General features: G+C 42.5%; 2 protein-coding genes across 2 annotated transcripts; both read left to right on the forward strand.

Annotated features, from left to right (window-relative positions):
* Positions 1-2,594: 2,594 nt before the first annotated feature.
* LOC118076993 (proteinase-activated receptor 1-like) lies at positions 2,595-6,073 on the forward strand. The gene has a single exon (XM_060280239.1). The coding sequence runs from the start codon at positions 4,802-4,804 to the stop codon at positions 5,921-5,923; it is 1,122 nt and encodes a 373-aa protein (XP_060136222.1). The 5' UTR covers positions 2,595-4,801; the 3' UTR covers positions 5,924-6,073.
* Positions 6,074-9,576: 3,503 nt separating this feature from the next.
* LOC118076877 (proteinase-activated receptor 1-like) lies at positions 9,577-12,845 on the forward strand. The gene is made up of 2 exons (XM_035100033.2): positions 9,577-10,061; positions 11,714-12,845. The coding sequence occupies exons 1-2, from the start codon at positions 9,962-9,964 to the stop codon at positions 12,835-12,837; spliced, it is 1,224 nt and encodes a 407-aa protein (XP_034955924.1). The 5' UTR covers positions 9,577-9,961; the 3' UTR covers positions 12,838-12,845.
* Positions 12,846-13,245: the final 400 nt, after the last annotated feature.

Here is a 13,245-nt window from a genome sequence, read left to right on the forward strand (position 1 = left end):
CTTCTCTCAATTACTAAACACCATTTAGTAACTTTAAATGCTTTACTTACAAAACTCCAGAGGTCAGATTCATGTGTTTTTCCACGCAACAGCAAGAAAAACACAGGTAGAAATCTTGGGATACAAAATATAGTGAAATAGCTCTAATGTCAGGAGCTGCCTGGGACTGATGGGATCAGCTACCTCCCGTTCCAATGAGAAACTGCTCTCCCTCCCTTGTGCCATGAGTGACTGTGATTCCTGAGAAAGCTGGCTTCCCTCCAGCCCGCCTCCCCTCCCCTGAGTTGATAAGCTGCATTCCTGCCAGCTTCAGAGGGGGGGGGAGAGTTGTCAGTCCACTGGTTCCAGCTGTCTGAGAAGTCTGCAAGTCTCTCTGTTCTTCTGCCTGCCTGCCTTCTATCTCAAGGCCGTACTTCTTGGCTTTGGGCTGGAGTGTTCATGACATCTAAGCATATGGTCTGAGCTTGTAGCAAGCGATCCTATTGCAGTGAGTTCACATGGTGAAAGAGAACAAATAAGGAGGAAGCTTAACTTCCTCCCGGGTGAGGGGCATAACCTGAGTCTAGGAATGGGTTTCTGTAGTCTTAACCCCTTCATGCATTAACAAACTCCATGCTTGCTAGTTATATTTGACTGCAATTCCCAACAAATGTCACCTCCAAATGTCACTTCTCCACAAATGTGAAGGAGTGGGCTATGTCTACTTTCCTCTTTCTGAAAGAACATCAACTACTATAGCCCACTATGTAGCCTCTGGCCGCATCCACCACTACACCAGAGAAAAAGAGTGTGTGTGACCTGTGGCTTGAAAAGGGTCCCCTATCCCTGGTTTCAGCTAACACCATGGGCATAGCCAGAGGGGGGACAGCTCAAGTAAATAAATAAAGATACTTAACTAACTGACCCATTGTGTCACAGATAGCATGGTTCTAACAAACCTCCTTTCCCCCCACCAGCAAAAATCCTGGCTACGCCCATGGCTAACATTCATTCAGGTCTAAAATGGATTAATAGTAAAGCACTTTATCCACTGAGAAAATATATAAGAAAATGAAAAATTATCTGTTAATGTTATTTAGGAGTCCTAAATCTTCTTTCTTTGCTGAAAATGGATAAATGGAAAACCACAACAATTGCTTCTATATCAATTACTTGCCTCATAATGGGATTCCCAGAAATTATTTGCTTTTAGGAAGCATCTTTTAGAAAAGTAAAGGGAACAGAAGAGTTGCCTGAGAGTTTTCAAATAGCGCTTTGGGAATTGGGCTGAAGAGAGAGGTTTAAAAACCTCTGCTGCTTCTAGAATGAAGCGATGTGATGACAAATGGGGTTGACTCTCACTTCTGTTGATGTATGGTAACATTCAAGCCCAAACTGGACATGGAGATGGCAGCTAGATTTAGATCTCAGTGAAGTTTCTGTATTCTGAGGCAAAATAAGCTGATTTTCAGGGAAATCCTTGCAATTTCGTCTAGGCAGAACCAAAGATGAGGTGCACCTCTGAGGGAGAAATAGGCGCTTTCCTCAAGATCTTCTTTTCTCTGTTCAGTATAGTCTCCACCGTATTTAGCACGGCAAGTGCAAACAGTGAGTACAACCCAACATCCTTTCTCCACAATTTAATATTTAAAGCAATGTGTTTATATTGTGCAATTGTTTCAGGGAACATTCACTTTCTCTTACTTTTCCAAATGATTGTGATATGGAGGAAGAACCAAGTTGAAGGGTTTTAAAAGAGGAGGGAGAATATCACTGTAACATGGGGAGAAATCTGCTTTGCAGTGGTTATATCCAAATATTTTTAATATTCAGTTTATCAGACACTTGCACATAAAAAGTTTCCAAGTGAAATAAATCATAAAATATAATGATTGGTTTCACTGAACTGAATTCCAGTTCGTACCTTAGCTTAATCGGGGCTTCTGTTTTCAATTTGAATGGAATCTGGTTTGAGGGAATGCACATTGAATGAGAGTATTTCTCATGAAGCAATGGGACACAGATGGATTGTAGCTAACATCCTGTGTACCTGGCTTCAAACACTGATGGTGAAAGCACACTGGAGCAGGAATAAACAGCAATGTGTACACAGCCTAAGAGCAGGAAAAGCCTAGTCAGAAGTCTAAGTCAGGGGATGCATGGCCCTCCATATGCTGTTCGGCTGTAAAGCATTAAAGGGTGATCCCCTATCCTCCAGATTACAGCAGTATCTGGATGGCCAAAGGTTCCTCAACCTTTGTTTAAAGGTTATTATCTCACATTTTCATGTAAATCCATACACTGAAGTTTATCATTTGGAATAGGGAAAGCCAGGGAGAAGGGATAGCAATGGAATTTTTGTCAACATCAGTACAGTAATTTTTAAAATACAGTGGTACCTCTGGTTACAAACTTTATTCGTTCCAGAGGTCCATTCTTAACCTGAAACCATTCTATTATTATTATTATTATTAAATATTTCATTGAGTTGCAAAAATATGTGCAACGTCTCTTGTAACATCTTTACAAATCAGTTTCATTTGTTGTGACATTGGGAAGAAAAGGGGGAAAGAGGTAGATGGGGGAGGGTGGGTGGAGGTGGGGTTGGGTGATGATGTTTCTATTTTGCTTAATATGTATGGGTTTTTTTGTCAGTGTCACTTGTGTAGGTTCTCTGCTGTTCGCTTGCGTTCCTTTGGTGGTGAGAGATGTTGGGGTTGGCCTAGGATATGGTTGTTCATTTGGGGTTGGCTGTGGTGGTCTTTGTTTCGTGTGTGAGTGGGGTGGGTAGGTGTTTTGGGTCAGGTTAGCCATATTGATTCGTATGCTGTTGGTGGATTTTTGTTGTTGTCTTGTTGGGCTGTGTATGTGATAAAGGGGAACCATACTGGGGTGAAGCCGTCTTCTTCTATTTGTCCCCGTGTCAGTTTCAGCTAATTGGTTAATTTTTCTAGTAAGGCTGTTTCCCTTACTATTTGGTACCATTGGTCCATGTTTACTCCTGACAGGTCTCTCCAGTGTCTGGTTATGGTGTTTCTGGTTGCTGAGAGTAAGTGGGTTATGAGTTCTTTGTGATGTAGGTGGGCCTTATTGTCTTGGAAGATGTTTAGCAAGGCCAGTTCTGGGGTGATTTCTAATACTTGTTTGGTTATTTTACATATATCTCGTATGGTTGTTGTCCAGAATAGTTGGATTTTGGAGCACTCCCACCACATGTGGAAATATGTGCCTGTTGAGGTGCACCCTCTCCAGCATTTTGGTGAGGTTCCTGGGCGTATTAGCACTAGTTTTCTTGGTGTTAGGTACCACCTGTAGGTGAGTTTCAGAGTGAGTTCTTTCCTTTTTGTTGATATAGATTTAAAGGGGGGTTTAGACCACATTTTGGTCCACTGAGTGGGGCTAATCTCGTAGCGTATGTCATCTTCCCATTGTCTTTTGACTGTGTCTAGGGGATTTGTGGAATTTTGGAGTAGTATTTTATATATTGCAGATACCATCCCTTTGCCGTGTCCCTTTGTCGTTAGGAGGTTTTCAAAGGTTGTCAGAGGCCTAGTTGCTGCTGATTTTACCGCTGGGTTGCTTAGGAGGGCGTGTAGTTGGTGTTGTGCTAACCAAGGTATTTGGGTGTCTTCTAGTTTATCCAGTATTTCTTGTGTTGACAAAGCTTTGTTATTTTTATAAAGGTCTATTAGGCGATATAAGCCTTTGGCTTGCCAGGTTTTTATCTGGAGGTTTTGTGCTGCATGGTGGAATAATGGGTGGTAAGCCAGGGGGGTTAGTGGGGATGGGGTTGGGGATAGTTTGCCCATTTCTGTTTTCCATGCTTTGAACATGGTTTGTGTGTACCTATTAAGTGTTGTGGGGATTTTCTTTTGTTTGGGAGGAATGGGTATGCTGTGGTGCAGATATTTTCAATTGAGTCCCTCTGTAGGTTTATCCATTGTTTTGTCTCATCTTCCAGTATGTATGGGATTATATGTCGTATTTGATTGGCTCTGTAATACATTTCTATGTTGGGGATTCCCCATCCTCCTTGTGAGGTGGGGCTATGCAGATATTTGGTGCTTATTCTTGGTTTTTTATGTGAGAAGATGAAAGAGTGTAGTTTTCTCTGCCATCTGCGAAGTTGGGTTGGGAGAATCCAGATTGGGAGGGTTTGGAATAGGTAGGTTAGTTTTGGGAGGGTGGTCGTTTTGATCATGGCCATTTTGTCTGAGAGAGTGAAATTCATATTGTTCCATCTCTTTAGGTCTTTGTTTATTTGTCGCCATAGGGTATAATTTGTTGAGGTTTTTGGTTATTTGTAACCCTAGGTATCTGAACTTGGTGTGACAGAGTTTTATCTTGGTGATATTAGTGGGTTCTTTCTGGGTGTGAGGAGAGGTGTTGAAGCACATGGCTTCTGATTTTGTAAAGTTTACTTGTAGGCCTGACACTGTTGCAAATGTGTTGAGTTCTCTGATTAGGGAGGTTGCTGTGTTTAAGGGGTCTGGTGTTGTGACCATTAAGTCATCTGCAAAGAGTCCTAATTTGTATGTTCTCCCTTTTTTTATTTCTACCTGAAACCATTCTTAACCTGAGGTACCACTTTAGATAATGGGGCTTCCCACTGCTGCTGCCGCACGATTTCTATTCTCATCCTGGGGCAAAGTTCTTAACCCGAGGTACTACATCTGGGTTAGCGGAGTCTGTAAGCCGAAGTGTTTGTAACCCAAGGTACCACTGTACCCTATTAAGTATAGCCAAATCTATAACTTCATTTGAATTAATATTCTCATGAGTAAACCAAAGTTGTTGTATTGACTTCTGTAACATTGTTAATATGGCCATTTATATATCTGATCTACATATTGCAGATTCCACATTTCCCCTTATTGCTGCTGGTTTCCCTATATATTATACTCATGAGGAAAACAACTCCAATCAATCCACAAAGCGTGCATTTATCACAGAAGATGGTGAAAAATACTTGACTTGTCCATGGCTGACACGCTTTGTTCCTTCAGTCCACACTGCTGTGGTTATTTTGAGCCTTCCTTTAAACATTATGGCAATTCTCATGTTTGTGGTCAAATTAAGGCTTAAGAAGCCAGCAGTGGTGTACATGCTCAACCTGGCTTCTGCAGATGTCCTCTTTGTGAGTGTGCTTCCTTTTAAAATCGCCTACAACTTTTCTGGAAACAACTGGATGTTTGGGCCTGAGATGTGTCGATTTGTCACTGCTGCCTTCTACTGCAACATGTACTGCTCCGTCCTGCTGATGATGGTGATAAGCATTGACCGTTTCCTGGCCGTGGTGTACCCAATCCAGTCCCTGTCCTGGCGCACAGCAAGACGGGCCTCGATGGTCTGCTTTCTCATCTGGCTTCTGGCTATAGCTGGGGTGATACCTCTGCTTGTCAATGAGCAAACAAAGAGATTATCCCGGTTAAATATTACAACCTGTCGTGATGCAGTAGATATCTCTGCTTTTATGGATATATTTCGGCATTACTTTTCTGCATTATCTATTTTGTTCTTTTTTATACCGTTATTAATCTCCACCACCTGTTATGTGTGCATTATAAGGAAACTTTCTTCGTCCAATGTTGCTGCAGAGCCTAGTAAAAGGAGACGTGCCGTTCTCCTGTCTGTAGCTGTCTTGTCTTCTTTTATTATTTGTTTTGGTCCTACAAATGTCCTATTACTAGTGCACAGCTTGTACTTCTTACCTGATCAACCCCTTGAAAGTCTGTATTTTTCCTACATCTTAGCGGTCTGCATTGGTACCATAAACTGCTGCATTGATCCCTTAATTTATTATTATGCCTCTTCAAAGTGTCAAAAGCAGGTGTGGGATCTCCTGTGCTATAAAAAGCAGTCTGGTCTCGAACAAAGCAGTCAGACAACAAGCAGTAATGCCACAAATCATTTTAGTGGCCTGAAAAATTTGTCTCAAGCATAGAATTTTACAGTGTGTGGTACAGTATTCATAAATATAGGTGTTGCATGCCAAAGCATGCATAATTTGTCCCAAGCATAGCATCTTACATTAAATATGTTTGCAGTATGTGCAGTAATACTCATTTGTAAACCTAGTGTTGCATGCCACCTATTTTACAGCCTCTGTCTTTAACGTCCACGCATTCTTGCTCTAGAATATTTATGCTTTTTTCTTATATTCCAAGAAAAAGATATCAGACCATGGTTTTTCTGCAGCTGCTGTTAAAATAACGTCTGCCTAGAGACATGTTTTGCTCCAATGGTGATTGTATAGAAATAAATATTATATTTTGTTGTCCAGTTATTTTCTCATTATCTTTTCATAACATTAACAAATGTGAACTGTTGCCATTTTACATCTACTGTATATGCAGTAATTATGAGTTTGCGGGCAAGGGGGCATCAATATGCTGATGGCACTAAGGTCTCTTTTTCCATAACATCTGTGTTGGGGGAGGCTGGGCTGTCTCTGGACCCGTGCTTGGATGTAGTGCAAGATGGATAAGGGAAAACCAGTCTGAGTTGGATAGAATTAGGCTACAGTTTATTGATTACAGAGCAACAGGTTTGATGAAGGTATCAGGCATGGATCACATCCATGGGATCACATAGCCCATTTGCCGCTTGATAAGCTTATTTTTTGACCATCACGGTTACTCATCCTGGCATGAACCGCTATCTAATGAGCTTCCTCTGGCCACCGGCAGGGGGTGCCATGGCCTGTCAGCCCACAAGCTGGACTTCTGGACAGAAATTGCTGCCTCCAAGATCCCTCAAGGGGACCCCCTACGAGCTGCGACAAGGTGCCCCCTCCTCTACCCCTCCCTTATCCAGGGCATTTTTAAAAGCAGGAATTCACAGGAACTCAGTTCTGGCACCTCTCAGGTAGGCACCATTGCTATTATAAGAGAACAACAGAGGTGTTCATGGTGAGTTCTGGCACCTCTTTTTCCAGAAGAACAGCACTGCTCTTACATGACAACAGTTGTGACAATTTAAAAGTGTAGTGGAAACAAATCAACAGAAATTATTAAAAGGATGTCTGGGTGGGGAGATCGGCTCTGAACTGCAGTGAGGAGCAGCAGCGGGGGAGGGGGTCCCCTTAAATACTTCCAGAGAGGACCAGACTCCCAGAACCTTCTATCTTGTCTGCTCTGGAAGTCCCTCCCCTCACCCACAGCTCCCAGCCCTTCACCGCAGCTCCATGTCTCACCCAGCTCCAAAGAGCCTGACCCAACGCAGAATATTCCTGGTGCTTCTGCTTCCTCCTTGCAACTGCCCCAGGCTGCAACAACTGCCCCCAGTAATCTGGGAATGGGAGGATTCTGGCAAGAACCTTTTGAAACAGGAATATGATTTCATTCTGTTTGCAAAGAACGTGTTGGTACATTCAGAGGGACCAAACTAGATGAGATGGCAGTGATGGTAGCTTTTCCAATAGAGAAGACGGAGCTTTGGTGTACTGTATTGCATAGCTTTTTGTCAGTCTCCCTGATTGCTGTTGTTTAGTCGTTTAGTCGTGTCCGACTCTTTGTGATCCCATGGACCATAGCACGCCAGGCACTCCTGTCTTGCACTGCCTCCCGCAGTTTGGTCAAACTCATGTTCGTAGCTTCGAGAACACTGTCCAACCATCTTGTCCTCTGACGTCCCCTTCTCCTAGTGCCCTCAATCTTTCCCAACATCAGGGTCTTTTCCAAGGATTCTTCTCTTCTCATGAGGTGGCCAAAGTATTGGAGCCTCAGCTTCACGATCTGTCCTTCCAGGGAGCACTCAGGGCTGATTTCCTTAAGAATGGATAGGTTTGATCTTCTTGCAGTCCATGGGACTCTCAAGAGTCTCCTCCAGCACCACAATTCAAAAGCATCAATTCTTCGGCGATCAGCCTTCTTTATGGTCCAGCTCTCACTTCCATACATCACTACTGGGAAAACCATAGCTTTAACTATACGGACCTTTGTCGGCAAGGTGATGTCTCTGCTTTTTAAGATGCTGTCTAGGTTTGTCATTGCTTTTCTTCCAAGAAGCAGGCGTCTTTTAATTTCGTGACTGCTGTCACCATCTGCAGTGATCAAGGAGCCCAAGAAGGTGAAATCTCTCACTGTCTACCTGATTAAATGTAGCCAAACAACTTAGCAGTAATAAACATTCAGAGTTGCCTAATGTAAGCAGACCGCTGAATCCAGTTTTTGTTGTCTAAGAATCTGAATTACGCTTGGCAACATGTGTGTGTGTGTGTGTGTGTTTGTGTGCAACTATAGGTTTTATCCAACAAAATTCTGCTCAGCGTAGATCCATTGAAATTAATGGACCCAACTTAGACTTGTCCATTAACTTCAATGGGTCTACTCTGAGTAGGATGAACATTGGGGGAGCAGACCTACAGAGGACTAAGCAGGGAGGAGCTGCTTTGCACCATCTTTGCCCGGTCTGTTCCCCCAGCCATCAAGAGTGTGTGTGTGTGTGTGTGTGTGTGTGTGTGTGTGTCTGCCTGCCTGCCTGCCTGCCTGCCTGCCTGCATCAGTTCATTGGGAGACACGATATCATACACCTGCACAATTGCAATAATAGTGGTTGTTCAAAGTTATCATGCTTCCAAAATGCTCATAAATGCATGATGACATCACATAGTCCCAACACACAGACATAGTTGTATTTATTGATTTGGGGTTTTCTTTTCCCCACAGGCCTCCCTAAACGCAATACATAAATTCAAAGATTTCTGTGCTTAAAATACTGCAGATTTGCGTGTTTCTTTTCATAAATTTTGTACTTCACCAATAGGAAATGCTCAAGCAGTGATACTGATGTGGTGTCAGGGACTGGACATCGGAGGAGGAATGGTGAACCTTCCCGAGAAGAGGAGGACAGTATAGATTTACAACAGTGGTTTGCAGAGGGTCACAGATCAGAGATAGAAGAGGGGGAAAGCTGGAAAATAATGGGAGAAGCAGAGCAGGAACAGCTGGCTGACATGTTATCACTAGAGAGCATTCTAGACCCCCCTTCTCCCAGGACCCGACGAGCAATGAAAGTAGGAGAGCGGAGAGCTAAGAGGCAATTGGCCCTAAGCAGCCACTGTAAGGGGTGTGTGCTGTTGATGACTGAGAAGGGAAGGGGGGAGGAGATTACTCGGAGTAATGCCATTAACCCAAGAGGCAACATTTCTGAGTCTCTCTGTGAACATTGACTAATATGCATTGGTATGAACTTATTGTATATCTATTGCTTGCAGTCTGCCGTGAGAGGGAGGGATCAGATTCCCTGACATGTGGATAGAATGTCCCTATATTCATCTGAGGAATGGTGAAGGGTAAGCTAAAGGTGTGCTACATAAAAGGTAATCTTAATATTTTCCCCTGAGCAGGGCAATATTTGCCACAGAGGAATGTGTGAGTGTGTGTTGAACTAGCCTACAGCACAAAGGTAACATTTACCATTGTTGATCCACTCACTTTTTAACCTCTCCCCCTCTGGCCATGTGGCCCTCCGAAAAAGGGCGGAAAGCCCTTGGGTGGGGGGGGGGAAGGTTTCCCAACCCGGATTTCATCTAATATTCATTCGGGCCTAATGTTGATTAATGGTAAAGCACTTTATCCACTGAGTTTTGCTTTTTAATGTATTCTCACCCTTATTTTTTTCTGGAAACAGATGAACTGAAAACCACAACAAATGCCTTTTAATCTATCAACGCAACATAATGGGCTTTCCAGGAATGCTTTTAGGAAGAGTCTTTTAGAAAAGTACAGAAGACTTGTCTGAGAGTGCTTTGGGGAGTAGCCAGAAAGAAGAGATCAAGAACGCTCTGCTCCCTATAGGATGAAGTGGTGTTATGGCAGTGTGGGTTGGCTCAGCTTCTTCTACGGATAAACTAACATTAAAGCCCAAAATAGGCAAGGAGATGAGAAGTGGATTTAGATCTCAGGGAGGAAACAAAGAAAGCTTTTTTTTTCAGGCAGATCCCTTCAGTTTCTTCTTAGAGACCTAGTGGAACCAAAAGATGAGGTTCGCCGCTGGAGGAGAAATGGACCCCTCTCTGAAGATCCTGTTTCCTCTGTTTAGTATGGTCTTCACCTTATTTAGCACAACAAGAGCAAAAAGTAAGTACAACCCAACACAATTTCTCCACAGTTCAATATTTATAGTTAAAGCAAGGCATACGCAATGTGCAATTGTTTCAGGAAAATTTCACTCTCTCTGATCTTTCCAAATGATTGTGCTATGGAAGAAAAACCATGCTGAAGCAGCAAGAGTAAAGGAGGAGGGAGAGTATCCTTGTACTAGGGAAAAATGTACTTCTCAGTGGTAATATTTATCAGTCACTAGCACATAAAAAAATATCTAAGTGACTGCAACATTTTAAGAGCATAAGGTATAACGTAAGATCAGAAGAACAATGAATAAAGCATTTTGTAGGGGTTTTTTGCTCTAAAATTCCTACCCTATTTAGGGTGAACTCAGACTGTCTCTTCTTGCACAATCTGCCTCTGATATTTCGGCAAGGAGGTGATGTTGATGTTGTTGTTGTTGTTTAGTCGTTTAGTCGTGTCTGACTCTTTGTGACCCCATGGACCATAGTATGCCAGGCACTCCTGTCTTCCACTGCCTCCCGCAGTTTGGTCAAACTCATGTTCGTAGCTTCGAGAACACTGTCCAACCATCTCGTCCTCTGTCGTCCCCTTCTCCTAGTGCCCTCCATCTTTCCCAACATCAGGGTCTTTTCCAGGGAGTCTTCTCTTCTCATGAGGTGGCCAAAGTATTGGAGCCTCAGTTTCAGGATCTGTCCTTCCAGTGAGCACTCAGGGCTGATTTCCTTCAGAATGGATAGGTTTGATCTTCTTGCAGTCCATGGGACTCTCAAGAGTCTCCTCCAGCACCATAATTCAAAAGCATCAATTCTTCGGTGATGTACTTCACAGAAAATCAAGGATTTCTTTACTGCATAAGATCTTGTACTTCGCTAAAAAATAAACTTGTCTCTGTTAGATTGGGCAAAAAAGCTGGCCATAGTTCACTCCTCACAAGTTAGAGATCCAAGCACCCTTAAGATGCTACAGTTCCTATGATTCTTTGATGGAAGTTGTGTGCTTTAAATGTATGCGTGTGTACACAGGCAATGTCAGAATATGACTATGCCTACATTAGCAGCATGAAACACAGCGACTTGTCCCTGTCTCCCTTAGTTTCAAGTCACATTCTTAGATTGCTGCACACACCAGAGAAGGGGCAGGAGTGTCTTCACCTGGTGTCTATTACCACACTATTTCACCACACTGAACTCGCGTTCACTGAAGCTGTCAGCTGCATGTGTGCTGTCATCTGTACATGCACAGTGGCTGTCACCCTAGCTTAATATTTGTTTCCATTTTCAAGCTGATGGAAGCTGGCTAGAGGGAAAGCACATCAAACAGGAATACTTCTTGAGAAGCTGCAAGTTGCAGGTGGATTGTGGCTAATGTCATGTGTATTTGGTTTCAAATACCAGCAGTATTGCTGGTAGACAACAATGGTCTAAAGGTTACTTTGCACATTTTCAGGATGGGGGGGGGGGAATAGCTGAAGTTTCTCATTAGCAATAGGAAATATGTAAATTTCATCTACAACAATAATTTTTAAAACCCCAAATGTGTAATTCTATAATTTAATCTGAATTCATATTCTCATAAGTAAACTAACATGGTTGCATTGATGTTTGTAACATTAGCTATATAGGTATTCATAGATTTGATTTATATATTGCTTCATCTTTCAGATTCATCCTTGGGCATCCAGCCTTTTTTTCGTAGTTTCCCTGTGATGGAAGAAAATGATAATAATATGGAAATAATTACTAACAATACTTCGAACAACTCCAATCAATCCATAAAGCAAGTGGTTACCACAAAACAAGCTGAAAAATACTTGACTGGTCCATGGCTGACGCGCTTTGTTCCTTCAGTCCACACTGCTGTGGTTATTTTGAGCCTTCCTTTAAACATTATGGCAATTATCATGTTTGTGGTCAAAATAGGGCTTAAGAAGCCAGCAGTGGTGTACATGCTCAACCTGGCTTCTGCAGATGTCCTCTTCGTGAGTGTGCTTCCTTTTAAGATTGCCTACAACTTTTCTGGAAACAACTGGATGTTTGGGCCTGAGATGTGTCGATTTGTCACTGCTGCCTACTACTGCAACATGTACTGCTCCGTCCTGCTGATGATGGTGATAAGCATTGACCGTTTCCTGGCCGTGGTGTACCCAATGCAGTCTCTGTCCTGGCGCACAGCAAGACGGGCCTCGATGGTCTGCTTTCTCATCTGGCTTCTGGCTATAGCTGGGGTGATACCTCTGCTTGTCAATGAGCAAACAAAGAGATTATCCCGGTTAAATATTACAACCTGTCATGATGCAGTAGATATCTCTGCCATTATGGATATATTTCGGCATTACTTTTCTGCATTATCTATTTTGTTCTTTCTTATACCGTTATTAATCTCTGTCACCTGTTATGTGTGCATTATAAGGAAACTTTCTTCGTCCAATGTTGCTGCAGAGCCTAGTAAACGGAGACGTGCCGTTCTCCTGTCTGTAGCTGTCTTGTCTTCTTTTATTATTTGTTTTGGCCCTACAAATGTCCTATTATTAGTGCACAGCTTGCGCATCTCACCTGATCAACCCCTTGAAAGCTTGTATTTTGCCTACATCTTAGCGGTCTGCATTGGTACCATAAACTGCTGCATTGATCCCTTAATTTATTATTATGCCTCTTCAAAGTGTCAAAAGCAGGTGTGGGATCTCCTGTGCTATAAGAAGCAGTCTGGTCTTGAACAAAGCAGTCAGACAACAAGCAGTAATGCCACTAACCTTTTTAGTGGCCTGAAAAAATTGTCTCAAGCATAGAATTTTACAGTGTGTGGTACAGTATTCATAAATATAGATGTTGCATGCCAAAGATGTGAATATTTGTTTACAGTTCACATCTTTAATATCCATGCCATTCTTTCTCTAAAATATTTATGCTGTTTCTTATATTAAACGCTATATAAAATCAAAGAATCAGAGAATTTTAGAGTTCCCTTGATCAGGACACTATACTTCTGTTGATACAGCCTAGAATAGCACTTTGTTGCTGCATCATGCAAAATATTTCAAATTGGATTTATTTATTTTTGGCCGCTGTTAACATTAACATCTGAACTGATGTTTGTCCAGAGATCTGGTTTGTTCCAGTGAGGGATGTATATATAATTTGGGGGGGGGGGTCTGACAAGAGCCTTCTGAAACAGGAATGTGATTTCACCCTTTTGG

This window comes from Zootoca vivipara, chromosome 11 (assembly GCF_963506605.1).
Source record: "Zootoca vivipara chromosome 11, rZooViv1.1, whole genome shotgun sequence".
NCBI lineage: Eukaryota > Metazoa > Chordata > Lepidosauria > Squamata > Lacertidae > Zootoca > Zootoca vivipara.